Genomic DNA, 17558 nt, shown 5'->3' on the forward strand with positions numbered 1-17558 from the left:
AAACAGAGCTGCAAAATATGCGAAGCAAAGACTGACAGAAATGAAAGAAGAGAGACAAATCCACAATCACAGCTGGAGACTCCAATACTACACTCTCAACAATGGACAGAAATAGAGTATACAGAAAAACTCAACAACGTCATCAACCAGGAAAGTCTAATCAACATTACAGAACATGCCACCAAGCAACAGCAGAACCACAGAACAAATGCCAAGTTAGACCATGTTCTGAGCCATAAAACAACTTTAACAAATTGGTAAGAATTGAAATCACACAGAGTGTGTTCTCCAGCTACAATGGAATCAAACTAGAAATCAACAGAAAGATAAACAGGAAAATCTTCAAACACTTGGTAATTAACCAAAACATTTCTACATAATCCACGGAAATCAATAAATACAATGAAATAAATAAAACAATTTAACAGAATTGTAAGACACAAAGCATTGTTTAGAGGGGAACTGATAGCACTCAACATGTGTACACAACAAAGAGGAAAATCAGTAAGCTCAGCTCCCACCTCAACTCCCTAAAAAAGGAAGAACAAAATAAATCTAAAGACAGTAGGAGGATGAAATAATAGCATTAGAAATCAAAGAAACTGAAAACAGAAAAACAGAGAAAATCACTGAATTCTACCAAATGTTTAAAGAGAGGACATCAATCCCTCACAAATTCTTCCAGAGACAGGAAAATATTTCCCAACTCATTCCATGAGGCCAGTATTACTTTCCTGCCAAAATCAAAGATCTCACAAGAAAATTAAAGAATACAGATTGAAAATCCTCCACAAAATACTAGCAAACTAACTCTGAAAACTTTCAAAAAGGCTTACACATTATGACTATACAGTAAAAAATTAATTTTGTCCAAAGTGAGGTCTTGCTTTTGTCTGTGGCTCCTGGGAAGTCATCTTTAAGCCCTTGCTTGGAATGTCCTACCTGAAGAGTATTTTTGTTTACCTGAGTGTCTCTGACAACGTGGTTCAGCTCAACATATGGAGGGACTGGAGAATAAGATCAGCCATGTCTATGAGCCACAATAAAAATTCTAGATGCCAAGCGCAGGTGAACTTCTTCCCCTGTTGGTAATACTCCATGCATATTTTCACACATTGTTGCTCGGGGAAGTACTCCACTGGGGAAGGACAATAAGAAGTTCCACACTTGCAACTCTCCTGGACCCTGCTCCTAAGCACCTCTTTCTTTCACTGATTTTAATCTGTATCCTTCTGGTATAATAAACCATAACTGTGGCATAATAGCTTTCACTGAGTCCTATGGGTCCTTCTAGAGAATTATCAAACCTGAAGGTGCCCTTGAAGACCCCCAAACTTTGCAATAATCAAGCAGGATTTATCCCAGGAATGTAAGGTTGGTTCAAAACATGAAAATCCACCAATAAAATACACCATACTAATAAAGAACAAAAACCATATGATCATTTCAACAGAAACAGAAAAAAAGCACTTGACAAAACCCAATATGCTTTGAGGATAAAAACACTCAACAAACTAGGAAGAGAAGGGAACTTCCTCAAACTAATAGAGGGTATCTGCAGAAGACTTACAGCTAACATATTATTTAATGATGAAAGACGAAAAGCTTTCTGTCTAAAATGGGAATAAGACAAGGATGTGTGCTCTTGCTACTTATTTACCATTGTTCAGGAGGGTCTAGCCAGGGTAACTAACAAGAAAATTAAGTAAAAGGCATCCAGATTTGAAAACAGGTAAAACTATAGCTATCTGCAGATGACATGAATACATGATTTTCTAAAAAGAAATCAAAACAAACAAATAAACAAAAACCCCAAACCCACTAGAGTTAATAAACTAGTTCAGTAAGGTTGCAGTATATAAAACTAGCAAATAAATAAATAAAAATAAAACTAGCAATTAACAACCTGAAAAGGAAACAGAGAAAACAATTCCATTTACAACAGCATCAAAAAGAATAATATACTTAGCAGTATATGTAACTAAAGAAGTGCAAGGCTTGCGCACTTTTTAAAAACTATAAAATATTATTGAACAAAATTAAAGAAGATCTAAACACATGAAAAGGCACCCTGTATTCAGAGTTTGGAAGATTTAATGATGTTAAGATGTCAATACTTTCCAAATTGGTCTATAGATTCAATGCAATCCCCATCAAATTCCAGCTGGCTTTTTAGCACAGATAAGTTGATCCTAAAATTCATATGGAAATGCTAGGGTCCCTGAATAGCTAAAACAATCTTGAAAAAAAGCAAGAAAAAAAGCTGGAGGACTCACAGTTCCTGATTTCAAAACTACATAATCAAAACAGTGTGACTGATACTGGCAGAAAGACAGACATATAAGGCCAATGGGATAGAAGAGATGGTCAAATAGAATATCCGTTAAATAATTTCCAGTGAGGGGTCCAAGACTATATTCAATGGCAAAAGGACAGTATATTCAACAAACACTGCTGGGAAAACTGAATATCCACAAGCAAAAGAATGAAGGTGGACCCTTACCTAACAGTATACACAAAACACTATACACTCACAATGAATCAAAGACCTAAACAGAAGACCTCCAATTATAAAACTCTTACAACAAAACAGGGGAGAAGCTTTCAGGACTCTGGGTTTGGCAATGACTTCTTGAATATGATGTGAAAAACACAGGTAACAACAAAAACACAGAGAAACTGGATTTCATCAAAGTTAAAAACTATATATCAGAGGACACCAACAACAGAGTAAAAAAAGCAACCCACAGAATGGGAGAAAATATATAAAGAATTTCTAAAATGTAATACAACCCAACTCAAAATCAGGTAAAGGAACTGAACCAACATTTCTCCAATGAAGATAGACAAATGGCCAACAAGCTGGGGTGCCTGGGTGGCTCAGCTGGCTAAGCGTCTGACTTCAGCTCAGGTCATGATCTCACGGCTTGTGGGTTCGAGTCCTGCATTGAGCTCTGTGCTGACAGCTCAGAGCCTGGAGCCTGCTTCGGATTCTGTGTCTCTCTCTCTCTCTGTTCCTCCCCCACTCATGCTCTCAGCCTGTCTCTCAAAATAAATAAATAAACATTAAAAAAAATGGCCAACAAGCACATGAAAAGGGTCTCAACATCACTAACCATCAGGGTAATGGAAACCAAAACCACAATGAAGTGTGACTTCATGCTCATTAGGGTAGCTATTATCAAAAACCCAGAAAACAGAAGGTATTGGTGAGGATGCAGAGCAACTGGAACCCGTGCACATTGCTGGTGGGAACGTAAACTGGTGCAGTCACTGTGGAAAAGTTTGGCAGTTCCTCAAAAAGTTAAAAACAGGGGCACCTGGGTGGCTCAGTTGGTTAAGTGTCTGACTCTTGGTTTTGGCCCAGGTCATGATCTCACAATTTGTGAGATGGAGCCCTGCATCGGGCTCTGTGCTGACAGCATGGAACCTGTTTGGCATTCTGTCTCCCCATCTCTCTCTGCCCCTCTCCCACTTGCACGCTCTCTCCCCAAAAAAAGGTAGAAACAGACTTGCTTCATAAACCAGCAATCCGAATCCTAGGTATATATACAACCAAGGGAATGGCAAACATACCGCCACAAAAACATGAACACAAGTTTTCAGAGCAGAATTATTCATAATAGTTCAAGTGAAAAAAGCTCAAATGTTCATTAAGTGATAAACAGGTAAACTAACCACGGAATATTACTCAGCTATGAAAAGTATCACTACATGCTAAAACAAACGTGTTTCAAGGTTTTAAGAAGAACCTTGAAAAAACTATGCTAAGCAAAAGAAGCCAGTCACAAAAGGCCACATTTCCTAGAAGGCCTAGAATAAACAAGTCCAGAGACAGAAAGTAGATAGTGGTTTCAGAGACCAAGAGAAGGGGAGATAGGAGTGTCTTCTGGGGGATGATGAAAATGATTTGGAATTAGGTACTGGTGATGGTTACACAACTTTGTGAATATACTAAAACCTACTGACTTGTATTCTTTACCAGGATGAATTATATGATGTGTGAATTATATCTTTTTTTTTTAATTTTTTTTTAACATTTATTCATTTTTGAGACAGAGAGAGACAGAGCATGAACGGGGGAAGGTCAGAGAGAGAGGGAGACACAGAATCTGAAGCAGGCTGCAGGCTCTGAGCTGTCAGCACAGAGTCCAATGCGGGGCTCGAACTCACAGACCACAAGATCATGACCTGAGCCAAAGTCGGACGCCCAACCGACTGAGCCACCCAGGCGCCCCAAATTATATCTTGATAAAAAGGAAAATTAAACAAAGTTTAATTAAAAAAAAAAGACTCAGAGTGACTTCCACTGTAAGTCGGCAAGACTGCGGCAGCCTCACCTGCTCGTAGATCTCGATGGCTTTCTGGTACTGCTCCAGCTGGGCGGCATACGCTGCCACTTTCAGCAGACACTTGTTAGCTGAACTGCAATCAAGAACCAGAGCAGAGCAAGTAACAATCCAATGGAAAAATGGAAACGTATTCCAGTACACCCTCATTTGGTACAGCCCGATATGCTCACAGAGTATGGTGAAGGTTTTTCTTTTACCACACATAACAAAACCCATTTAATTATATTAAGAAAAACAACACTTGCCTGTTGGATTCTTCCCCTTTGTAATAATCAGCTGATTGTTCATAATGTGCGATAGCCTGAAAAACACAAATGTATTTTACCCAAATTGTCTGAAGAACTACGTTTAAGAATTACAACTGCATAGGTATTATTCCTATAGCTAAACCTATTTCAACAGCACACCTTTCATAACTTGGCCTCCTTTACTTGAGGAATAGAATATAGCATGCATATCCGGAATACTCACTGTCCACCAAATTTTCTTCTTCCCTTCCTCCAAGGCAAATGCCCAGCTACACTATTTCTCCAGCCCCTACTTGCAGTTCCGGGCAGCTGTGACCTGCTGTTTCCAACAGAATGTAAAGAGACATGCTGTGGGCCTCTACAAGGCTTGCCTTATCCACCTGAACGTGTATTCTTCTTCAGGCCTCATCCCTTTCAATGAGCTAGAATGGCAATGACCAAGTTTGGAGTGACAGTGGAAGCCACAAATCGAAGATGGCAGAACTGTCCACCTTGTTCCAAAATAACTACAAAGGGCAGAATGTACCTCAATCACCATGTACCCACTGCTGCCAAAACCAGAACAGCTACGCTGGATGGTTATTTTAGAGACACACAAAGCCCTATTACATTTTAGGTCTACAGCTTGCCTCAGCAGCATAGACTTTCCTCATCAATACCTTAAGTGTCATCTAGAATAATAGTGTTGCCTTCAATCTAAAATGTGTGGTGATGAATTAACAGTCAAGTGGAGAAGAAACAGAGGTTTTAAGCTGGAAAGCTAGAAGCCCTTGTCACGCTGTGGCATAACAGTTAGTGAAATCAAGCATATGACAGCTCAGAAGGCAGAACACATCCCTACTGGATCCAGAAACTCTACAGGAAGAAGCTGTATGGAAAGAGACAGATAATAGTGTGTATTGCTGTTTTCAGCAAAGCTTTGTAAGAGAGAACTCTGGAAAGAATTAGCTTGTTTTGTAGGCAATTATGAAAGAAAACAGACAAAGTCCAGTGATAGGGCCTCATACAACTGGAAAGGCCAATGGCTTCTATACCCCAAATGGCAAAAGATAAGTCTGAACATTTTAAACTAGGGGCCTGGCAACCTTTTCTGTAACAGCCCGGGTTATAAATATTTTAGGCTTTGTGAGTCATATGATGTGTTGCAACAACTTAGTTCTCCTGCGGTACCACAAAAGCAGCCACAAACAGTAAACAAATGAGTGGGTCTATGTTCCAAAAGCTTTATTTATGGACAATTTTAATTTCACATGGTTTTTACATGTTGTGAAGTGCTGTTTTCTGACTAATGATTAAAAAACATGAAAACTATTCTTAACTTGGGTATACACAAACAGGTGGTGGGTTTGTGGACCTCTGCCTTAAATTTCAAGGTTTTCCCAGTAAGCCATAAAGAGGAAGATGGCTGGTATCAGACTACAGGTGCTCCCTTCCCACTAAGCCCATAGCTTCAAGGAAGTCCTACCCAATGACTGAACAGAGAGGCACAAAGACAAGAAAACAAACAGGCTAGGGAACTATGTTAAAGATCACTCTAGCCGTGGCTCCTGGGAGCTGACTGGAAGCAGAAAGACCTGGCCATAAAGCCTCAGCCCCCACCTTCTTGCAGGTACTAGTGTAATGATCAAGACCAACACTGACTTGGTTTACAAAATTTGTTTACCTCTGAGGCCAGCATTAGCCATGTCTGGACTGCAGAGCATCATGGACGGTTTGTGAAAAACTGACACTTCTGGGCTTGAATAATTATGTTTTGGGTCCATTTGGTCAGCCTACCCTAACTAATATACTCCCCAAACAAATCTTCTGAGTATTATTTATAACAGGGGCAAAACTGGAAACAATGTAAATGGTTAAATATAATAAACTACTATGCTAAGATTAAGAATAATGACAGAAAGTATCAATACGGAAAGTTCTCCATGAAATATTAAATTAACAAACAGCCATGAAAGAACAGATACATTGCAGTCCTCTTTTCACACATACATAGACACATAGGGAAACCATCTGGAATAGATTCCCTGCACACTTATCAGAGCTGTCACATACACAAATGTGTGGGATGATGTGATGAATATATATGTTCTCCCACTAAAATGTAAGCTCTGTAAGGGCAGGTGTCACCATTATGTCGCTGAACCTAGCAGAGTGTTGATCATATAGTAGGTGCTCAATAAACAGATGCTAAGTGAGTAAAGGCAGACTGCATTTCAAGTGATAGCCCCCTACTAAACTACTGCCAATATCTTAATGTGGAATGCCCAGAAAGTGTTTCAGTCAATTCCTAATTAATCAAAAGTAATCTTCTTTGAAATGTTCCCATGCTCTCTAAAGTATTTAACATAGTTTTCCATTGTAACAGATGGGGTAAAGTATGAGAAATGTGACTGAATCTTTACTAAAGAGTGTCAGATGATATAACCTCAGGGAGTGGGGCCAGGGGGTGGGGGTGGGGACTCTCACTACTTATCTTTCTAGTTCTCACAACACCAGAACTCAATGAACAGTATTGGGTTAACTGTATGTAACTGCGGTTTTGAGGTAAAAATAAGTGGCCAAATAGGGACAATTTGGTTTAACCTAATACTTATTAAGTAATGATACTGGTTCATCAAAATGTAACTGTAAACTACAGCTAGATTCATCACAGTAAAAAGAAATTTAAAGCTTAGTTTTTAATAGTGCTAATTAAGCCAATAATGAAACTAATACTTCCAAGTTTTGACAGAGGTTATAGTTGAAATCAAATCTTATCTAGTGGCTTAATAAAGAAGTTTCAGAGAAAAGAGGTTGGCACAGGTTATCATTGGATGTTCACACCTAGTTTGGAGTTTTAACATGCAGTGAAATTTACCAGCCACAAGTAGACCCTCGCACCTTACAAAATTACCCACTGTTTTTTACAATTTAACAGACCATGATAAATATCAAAAGTAGAAGACAGCCACCAATAATAACTGCACACATAACTATAAACCCAGACACAAAATCATCCGTTATCCTGTTATTTAAGTAGCCCACCAAAGGAACTACATTCATATTCTTTTTTGGGGAATCTGGTGAAGGTCACAATGCTGGAAAATACATGAATCCTGAAATGAGAGACAACACTCTTTAGGACTGCAGTCCTCATCAGTCTTAAAGCAAATGCAATTTCCACATCTCAAGCTTAAGAGTCCACTTTATAGGTCAACTTAACCTTCAGATGGGATCAACTCTTTTAGAATATATACCTCCAGACAGGACATGAACTTGCCATAGGCACATCCTACATGGTAACCAATAGTATTAAATCATGTTCTCCAGGGGCTGAAACAGAAATGGTCACAATTCCTCTGGGTCATTTAAAAGCCCATTTAAAAAGGACCCATTTATTAGTTTGTTTAATGTTTTATTTCATGAAATCAAAGGAATAATGTGAGCCTTTGAAACTTCACACACTTCATTGGTCACTAGCTAAAGTCTGTGCACGACTTATAGAACATACAGTGGCTTATATTAACAGAGAATAAATTCATTTGTAATAAATCAAATGTAAGGTACCTTAATAGAACTGATTTTCAAACTTAAACTTCAAGCACTACTGACCATAATCTGGTGAGTCCAACCAAGGAAGCAAGGGTAATGATTTCTAAACACAGGAAACCAAACATCAGGGAATACTGCAAGGTAACCCTCTGTGTGCTGAGTAATATTCTTTTTTTTTTTTTAAATGTTTATTTTTGAGAGAGACAGAGCATAAGTAGGGGAGGGGCAGAGAGACAGGGAGACACAGAATCCAAAACAGGCTCCAGGCTTTGAGAGGTCAGCACAGAGCCCAATGCAGGGCTTGAATTCACAAGCCATGAGATCATGACCTGAGTTGAAGTTGGACACTTAACCCACTGAGTCACCCAAGTGCCCCATGCTGAGTAGGGTTCTTAAACTGCTTTTAAAAGGGCATGTCACATTAGTGTAGGGAGATGCCACCTGCTGGCCAACTTACAGAATGTCAGGAACACCATGAGTTCTGGGGGGATTCAGAAGCTGACAAAACACATTTTTTTTTAAAAGAAGGAAAACAAGAGAACACTACAGATCATTTTATCCACCCTGAATTTCACAAACGGAGACCCATGTGTGAAGTGGTTGCTCAAGAGCATGCCCTGGCAGCAGAGATGGCACAGTGCTGCAGGCTCCTGGCTCCAGTGTACTCTCCTGACCACCCTGGGAGAAGCCAACGAAGGAGCCTCCACTGGAAAGATGGTCTGCATGAGTGCTTGTCCCCCTAAGATGATTCAACCTTGGTGAAGATACTGTGCCCACCCGAGACACCCTGAAAAATAAATATCCCAGCCACACCAGACCCATCTCCTTTCTGTTCCATCACCAATTCTGCAGCAGGGAGCACAGAAGGGCTCAGGTCTGGGTCTCCCCATCCTCTCCAGGGTCTGCAGATAACTTCTCTGATGAGAAGGGCCACATGCAATGCAGTCAGTGGCTCTGATTTAGTCAAGATTGGAGCACCCTTAGAAAACCATGGCATATATGACAAAATGGCCAAATCATGAATTCTATTAAATAAGTCATAGTGAGTTTTGTGCTACATAACCACAAGGTGGTGATTAGCATGAAGTCAGAGGGTGAAGGTTAATTCCAGTCCAACTTTAGTAGTCAGAGACACCTCCCCAAACAAAGATTCTATGTGCTTTGGCAGGTACATTGCTATGGCAGAGATAGGGGTGTCAGAGTCTACTAAGTACATAGAGTTCTGGGTTCTTGGAATTCATCAGTAAACAAGAGGCAAAGCTCCGTGCTGACATGGGGTGCCCACCCTAGTGCAGGGAAAGACGATGAATAACAGGAATGATGAGTAAGCATTTGTAGCGTATGACATAAGGTGACATGTGCACTGCAATAAAAAGAAAAAGCCGAGTTGGGGGAGGTGTTTGGGTATGTATTCGTGACAAGATGGGGTTCCAATTTTAACTAAGTGGTCATGATAGGTCTCATAGAAAAGGCAACAAATTAAGCAAAAATTTGAAGGACAAAGGGGAGTAAGCCATGTGGGCATCTGTGGAAGAGCCCCAAGGACAGAGGAAACACAGTGCAAAAGTCTTGAGGCAGGAGCTCATCTGGCATGTGTGAGGATCAGCAAAGAGGTCATGGAGGCCACAGCATGGTATATAGCACGGGGGAAGAAGGTGGGGAAGAGCAAGAAGAGAGTTCAGAGAGGCACAAGGGTGGGGGATGAATCAGTGGAGACTCGGAGGCCATCTGAAGGCTCTGGCTATTCCTCTGAGTGAAGATAGGGTAACGTCAGATTGTAAGCAGTGAAGACACAATCTGATCTACTTTACCTAAGGATTTCTCTGGCTGTTCTGTTACACTGGAGGGAGGGGGGACATTACTATTGACAAAAACCAGTGTAATATATATGAAATTATCATTTCACACCAGGAGAAAAGTTCTCATATGTTGGCAACAGTACCTGTCTTGCTAACTTCCAAGTGGCTGCCATACTACACCTAACTCCTTGATGCTCCATTAGGATTTTAGTCAACATTGCTATTTCTTAGTATAAAGCCCCCCTTTCCCTGAGAAAATGCACAAAAGCAGAGAAGAGAGTGAATCCAAAAGGAAAGGGTGATGGGGACCTTATGCCCAGGGCTCAGAACTCAAGCAGGAGCAAAAACAGGAAGGCCAATTTAGAGGCTCCTGCAGTGACCCAGTGAAAGCTGGGGGCACAAGGAGGTAGTGAGGGGGCGGGGACTTGGGAGCTTAGAGGACAACACTGTAGAAATCGCCCACAGACTGGATGTGGAGAAAAAGAGGATGCCTGTGGTTCGGAGGGGGAATATCACAGTGGAGGGGGGGGATGGGAATCCTGTCTCAGACACACTGGACTGGCAGTGATGGTTGGCAGACAGGAGGATACAGGGATCTGAGGTGTGGAGGGAGGTCTGGGCTGCAGATAGACTTGTGAGCCACTGGCAGACAGTCTGTAAAGCAGTGACGATGAGTGCAGAGAGAGCACCAAGAGAACAATGTGGAGTGAGAGAAGACAAGGAGTTAGCCCCAGGGTGCCCCACACCAGAGTATGGGGAGAAGAGGAGGCACCATCAGTCACCTGTTCCAGAAGCAGAGAGACAGCATGAAATAAAAGAGGAAGAGGGATGCCTGTCTGATGCTGCATGGGGCTCAGCGAGTGCCCTGACCATTCAGATAGGACAGAACTGTAACCCCAAGAGCATGCCAGGTGCTCATCAGCCTGACAGGAACCATTGGCCTCCACTGCCGCTTTTCTTTCTCACTCACACCTCTGGTTTCCCACAGTACTCAGGACAGTGTTACATAAACATGTGTCTCTAGTCTGAGCTGACGGAGTCTCTGGATCTGACAAATGTCTTCCTCTTGCCAAGGTGCCCTGAGCCCTGCAGGTGATCCTGTAACTGAGAAGACAGGGTGATAAAGGATGAAGCCCTGTGCTGGGGCCGGCTTTGCATCAGCTCTGCTGGATCCAATCTGAATGGTTCCAGGCAGCTCAGTCCTTTCGAGCCCTAACTTCCACATCCATAAAGGGGCCTCTGTGCTATAAGAGCTAAAAAGTGGTAAAATTTCACAGCATGCAAGCAACGACAGAGCCTGGGAAAGAGTGGTGCTCAGTGTTTCCTCTTCTCTTCTTTTGCTGCTATAAACCACAGCTCAGAAAACCAGCCCCATGTGAAACAGAGGTATGGCTAGGCCAGTGTTCAGTTCCCTTCTTCCTCCAGGTCAGGGCCTAAATTATAAAGGTGAGCACATCCCTGCAGTCCCAAAGCTTCCTTCCTGAAGCCCAAAGGAAGACTTCTGGAAACACCACCATCCTGACACAAATCACCCAGAGCAGAGAGAGCGGGCAGGCTTGGTAAATGTTACCCAGCTCTCAGGTGTCAGGCACTTCCCTGAAGAGAAGCCTATCCAGACCTTAGCCCGCCAGGTCCCCCATCTCTACAATGAAGCAGTCTCAATAGTTCTGCACCACTCAGCTCCACTGGAAGGGGGAGGGCTCCCTGAGTCATGTTGTCTACCTGCCTCACACCCACCTGTGGAGGAACACTGCCCTAGCTCACCTTCTCGATGTCCACGAGTTCAGTCTCATAGATCTCTGCAATGGTGATGTGGTGCTTGGCTGCAATCGTAAACCTTCCCTGCGGGAAAAACAAAAAACAGTCCCATTCTGCTTTCACCTTTTTGAAAGCCAAACACTTTGGGAAGCAAAAAACAACAACAAAAGTACAACTGTAAGCCATCTCCAGGACTCCACCCCACAGCCGCTCACGCAAGGCAGGGTCTTACCATGTCTGTGTAAATGTCGATGGCTGCATTTAAGCAGTTGATAGCCTCTGAAGCGAAGGCATTTAAGAAAAACAATGAAAAATCCATTCAGTCAAAGAGGGTTCTGGGGAGCCTATCTTCTTGGCTGTTACTAGAATGTTAAGGAGGTTGCACTTGGGGTGGAGGGTACGCAGGTGAGTTAGTGAAAAGCAAGCAGAAATCACACAAGGCCAGACCCCACAGTATGCTCAGTCCCCAGCAGGTTCAGTGCCAAGTAGGGAACTGTAGCTGGGGGGGTGGACTGGCTCAGTTGTCTCAGCCAGACAGTGAGGACCCAGCCAGGGTGAAGCCCACATTAAAGAGCAGACAAAGCCATGGGGGCTGTCATCAACACTGATCAGCTCTAGCTGCTAAAACATAAGTGTAAATGCATTCTTCACTGATATCATGTATATATATGAATTCTGGAAGACAGTCCTTCACAAGGAAGATCACTTCAATAGACTCAACTCTTCATGCAGCCAATATCAAAAGCACTTTGAAAATACCTGTTCACACAACTCTTAAGTGAAGTCAGCATTTTGTACAATGTTAAAAGATGCTAACTTTTGGGGTATGAAAAAGAAACCTAGTAAGTGATACTGCTAATAAGTTCTATTAATTTTCTAAAACACTGAGCCAACAAATTTCCTGTCACAAAATGGTGGTGTTTATAATGCTAGCATACAGATGACAGCTCCAAGTTTATTGTTCTTGCTTTAAAGGAGGTAAGCAAAGAGAAAAGGCCTGACTGAAAAGTAGAAAGGTAACACAGAGTAACAAAATTAAAAGCAATTTCTTCCCAAGCTATGTAAGAAATGTGAATTGTTACACCTTTAAAAATATAGAAAAGTAAGCTACCCACAGTGCCACTCAAACCCACTGCTGGTATTTTGATGTACTTTTCCTTCCAGTGTTTTCTGGATGCATTTCCATGTGCACAAATTTTTTAATAAATTTGAGACCTCAATTCTTGTGTGGTTCTTTGGTTACCATGTGGACATTTACCAGGTCATTGGAGATGCTCTGAATCCAGGGACTTTAATGCCTGCATCATATCCTGGAATACTGATGCATTATAATTTTATTATTCCACCCTTGTTGTTCATTTAGGCTGTGTCCAGTTTTTCACGTTCAGAAACAGAATGCAATTAATCTTTATACAAAAGCCCTTGAAGTATCTTAGTTCTCAATGATACATTCATAAAAGCTGAGATTTCTGTGCTAAAGTGCACTGCTAAAAGAAAAATACGGAGGCTCCACAGCCACCAGTGCATGTGCCACAGGGAAGATGTTAATGCTTTTAATTGCTAAGTGTATACTCTTAACTAAAAAAGAAATAACATTTGTAAACTTTTGCCATTTTAAATACCCAAGTTCATTATTTCTTCAAAACCAGTACTTGAAAAACCAGTACTTTTAAAAAAGTCAGATGAATACGGTGTGAATAAGTTGTTTTTAACTATCAGATATTACAATCTCCCATTAACTGGATCTTAAAATGTACCAGGTATTTAGGAGTGAGGGACCATTACTTTTATTTAATGAGTAATATATATTCATAAATTAAGATAATAATAAGATGTAGATAAAATTAAAGCTAATTTCCAAAACATTCTCCAAAATGCACTGTGAATGGAGTTTAAGAAAATAGGTATTATGACAAATTGAACATAATTTCTCCTTGTAAAAGCTCAAAGTGATTATAGAAAAAACCCTGAAGGTACTAAAATCTCTATTATCCCAAAGCACAAACATTTCTTTTTTACAGGACTCAAAGGTCCAGCAGCGTAACCTGAGAGAAGGCCCCCAACATTGATCCGATGGCCCTGGGTACGCAGAGGTGGAGGCATGTCTTACCTTGAGGGTCTGCCTTTTTGTAAGCATTCCCAGCATCCACAAAGCTGGTGGCAGAATCATGCTTGCTCTGAAGCTGCATGTGGAGCTTGGCTGCCTGACAAAATGCATTTCCTGCAGCTGAGGAAGACAAGTCACTACAATTAATCACAGAGGAGCAAGTGTCCCCAGAGTGGCCCATGCTCTAAGTGCTGCACCTACTCCTAGAAAAGTTCCATGTCACTGAAAAGAAGCGTTGCAGTCAGAAGGATGTGTAAATGTGATCAAGTGCCTCTCAGGTGTGTATAAAAAAACAGAAACAAGTTCAACCGGTGACAAAAGCCTCTCTCAGCCCCAGAAGACCTCCCAAGTGGCACCTGGGTGATGGGCCTCCATTTAGTACCAAAGCCAGTCATGTTCAACTCTGTCCCCCAGCATATACTAAACAGTGACTGGGGCTTCAAGCCACACATGTTTAAAGAAAGCTAAAACACTGAGGTCAAGACACTTATTTGCTCATCTTTCTATCTCATAGTGTCCACTGGCCTTGGCTGTCATCACTGAAGAAACTGCTAATGGAAGCTCCTTGAACAAAGTAAGTATCTCAAGAGTGAATGTTAGGTCCACAATTTCAAAACTCAAAGTTTCTTCTTAAATTATAACAAAATCTGACTGAACTTTATATGAGGTTTAACCTGACTTTAACTCCCACTTAGGGTGGACAACTTGCATATTCCCTGCAGGTTTGGTTACACAGTGGGATTGGTTACAAGGTGCTGCTGAGGTTTCTGTTGGGACGAGGTACAGTGTAAAGGTTTATGCACTTAAATTTTTCAGAAAAGGTTTTGATCAGGGACTGTAGACTCTAGAGGGGCAGAAAAGAATGAGGGAAGGAATCCACAGCAGAGCAGTCATGTGAACAAGGAACAAATGTTTGAAGGCAAGAAAAGGCTGGGAACAGAGGCTGGTGACAAGTCCATGCTGCCTGCAGGAGGGATAAATGTAGTGGGCAGGAGAGATGAAGGCTGAAGATGCCATTGGGCCAGTTCTGGGAGGCTTTAAATGTCAGCATGAGGAACCTGGACAAGGATAAACCCCCACTGTCATGAGGTTCTTGGCTCAGAGAGAACTACCACAGACTGGAAAACATGAGGCCCGTGGAGAACAGAGCTCAGTAAGGTGTGGAATAGGGAAGTCAGCACTAATAGGAATGGAGGGGAAAGAATTCCCTCTACAAGGAAAAACATGATGAAGAACATCATGAGACCTTTTAGTACTTAAAAAAATATATTTTTGTAGCCATTTCAAAAACATTCAGAGAAGTACAGAAAATTGTGGGAGACACCAAAATACCCACTGCTGGTACTAAGAAATAAAGCATTCAATTCAACTAAAGCTTTGGCTGTCATCCCTTGTCCTGACCCCTCTTCCAGAGGTAACCACACAATTCCTACTCAGGTTTCTGCACTTCCACCAGAGGGAAAAGTAGCAGTACATACTCCTGATCCAGCCTGCCCAGGTTCAATTCTGGCTCTGTGTAAGACAAAAAGAGTGCCCAGGCAGTTTTGAAAATACTCAGCCATTACATGGCACAGGGGCTGAGCAATTAGGATGCTGGCCCCCAGCTGGAGCTGGGACTGGAGAGCCCCCACCTACCAGGCTTTAACTCTTACACTGTGGATTATGGGGTCGGGGGTCCCGGAGAAGGGGTCAAGGCTGATGCTGCCAGGGGAGTGCCTCAGTAGCGGCTAACTGAATGGCAGCCTTGATGGGCTCTGCCTCAGGAGAGTACAGTTACAACATGGACCTCCCAATTACAGTGTTTCACTGTACTGGCTGGCTCCAGTTTTTCACATGCTGGCCACTCTCATTAGTACATGCAAATCTATCCTTAGACCACACCCTTACACCATGCAAGAGATACAAATACTGAGACAATACTCCTTTCTCCTCCACTGTTTTTAATACATTATAATTCAGGTGTAATGCATTTTGGAAATATATCCTTTTAACCTAAAACTAAACCTATAAAAGAACTGTACAGTCAGAAAGGGCTTTCACATTCATATATTTCTACAGCAATTTCTTCATTAAAATGCTTTTAAAGTGTCAGCCTTAATGGGTTGATTTGAACACACTGTACATACACCCTAACCTTAGACAACGTTCTATGTCAGTTATATCTCAATAAAGCTAGGGAAAAAGCAGATGGGGAAATGCACTTGCAGAGTGTAAGCGTCCTACTTTAGATCAAGCAGCAGCTACAGGCCAGGGCTAGACAACAATGTTCCTGCTCCAGGTGAAGGTTGTCTCCATTTTCACTAAAGAAATACCCTATCACAGAGACAACAAGCCCTCTTTGTGCACAAGGGTAGGGGATGAATTTGTTTCCCAAATCAGTGTATAGAGGGTTATCCCCTCTCAGACCGATAAAATAATTCCACTGATTGTTATGTGTAATTTCACTGGATAGAAAGCATTATGTTAAAAAGTGATAGTAAATCTGTTGGGGTTTATAAAAATAACACCTTGGCTGTCACATTTCTCAATGGAACCTCAATCAGCTACTACAGAGCTGTTCTCACAGTAAGAAATTCTCAACCAATGTGTAAGTAAAGAAAAATAGGCTTTGTTCACTTAGATCAAAGTTCTTTTCTCCCACACCATGGTGGCCACACCAGTTATTCAGCACACACACGTCTCAGCCAACAGTAGGAAATGCAGACAGTTATTTCCTCCTTCAAGATGATTTTAAAGTTATTTGCCTGAAAAGCGAAATAAACAAAAACTTTATACATACCACTCCAATTTTTTGCCATCTTGAACATATTTGCAGCTCTGGTATACATTTCACAAGCCTCTTCTATTTTTGTGTTTCCTCTGAGAAAAATTTAAAAATGAGGTTAAGTTTTACTGTAGCAACCATCCACATCTCCAATTCACCCTCCCTTAAATAATAAGCATTTAATGAATGCTTACTATGTGCCAGCCAAGTATTCTAGAATTTTAACAGGTGCTCAAATGGTACGCTCTTATTATCCCTATTTCCCAAATCAGGAAACAGAGGCACAAAAGTAAATAACCCAAGGTCACACAACAAGAATGTCACAGAACTGAGACTCAAATACATATCTGGCTGATCTCAGAGCCTACAACCTTAACCAGAGTCCTTTTCATGCATGGAAATTGTAGTTTTGGATGAAGTGGAGAAATAAGAAGTATATTATTCAAATGGGATTAAATTTGAAGGATACATTTTTTACCCTGTTAATTTGGAAGAGTTTAGCACTATGCTTATTCAAAAACAAACAAGCAAACAAAACAACAACAACAACAACAACAACAAGTTGAAGCCGGAGCATAAAAGAAAGTGCCATGTTGTTTGACTGCTTTATTATCAGCTCTGGCAGGGAATGTTCCTTTCTCCAACATAGAAGGGGCCTCAGGGTCCAGCTGCTCACCCCATGTGTAAATGTATTTTACAACATCCTGAGAGGAAGAAACTCTATTGCTACTGGAATACATACTGTTCTGGAAAGTTCTTCAGTAGACAGCTGATTCCACTCAGGGAAAGCTCTAGCTGCTCAGACATTTCTTCTCACATAAAGGCAAAACTAATCCTCTGTAACTTGCACCAGGGTTTTCTAATTCAACCTTGTTCTTAGCTAAACTAAGGACCCTCTCTACCTCGTCTATCTACATTGAAAACATAAATAACCAGAGAATGAAGACAAAGCACTCTGTGCGAGTGGTTTAGGACATAAGGACTAGGAGAAAGGGGAGG

General features: G+C 41.4%; 1 protein-coding gene across 4 annotated transcripts in view; it reads right to left on the reverse strand.

Annotated features, from left to right (window-relative positions):
- The window catches only part of NAPB (NSF attachment protein beta), a 40868-nt gene that overhangs the window by 8416 nt on the left and 14894 nt on the right, over positions 1-17558 (reverse strand). For 3 of the 4 annotated variants that reach the window (XM_042931772.1, XM_042931775.1, XM_042931773.1), the window contains exons 2-7: positions 16575-16654; positions 13799-13915; positions 11921-11967; positions 11695-11772; positions 4598-4653; positions 4341-4425 (exon numbers count right to left, since the gene is read on the reverse strand). In XM_042931772.1, the coding sequence (XP_042787706.1) occupies positions 4341-4425; positions 4598-4653; positions 11695-11772; positions 11921-11967; positions 13799-13915; positions 16575-16654 (463 nt within the window). Of the gene's footprint in view, positions 1-4340; positions 4426-4597; positions 4654-11694; positions 11773-11920; positions 11968-13798; positions 13916-16574; positions 16655-17558 lie in introns of those variants that run through there. The other variant, XM_042931774.1, reaches the window with a different exon arrangement.

Source organism: Panthera leo, chromosome A3 (assembly GCF_018350215.1).
Source record: "Panthera leo isolate Ple1 chromosome A3, P.leo_Ple1_pat1.1, whole genome shotgun sequence".
Taxonomy (NCBI): Eukaryota; Metazoa; Chordata; class Mammalia; order Carnivora; family Felidae; genus Panthera; species Panthera leo.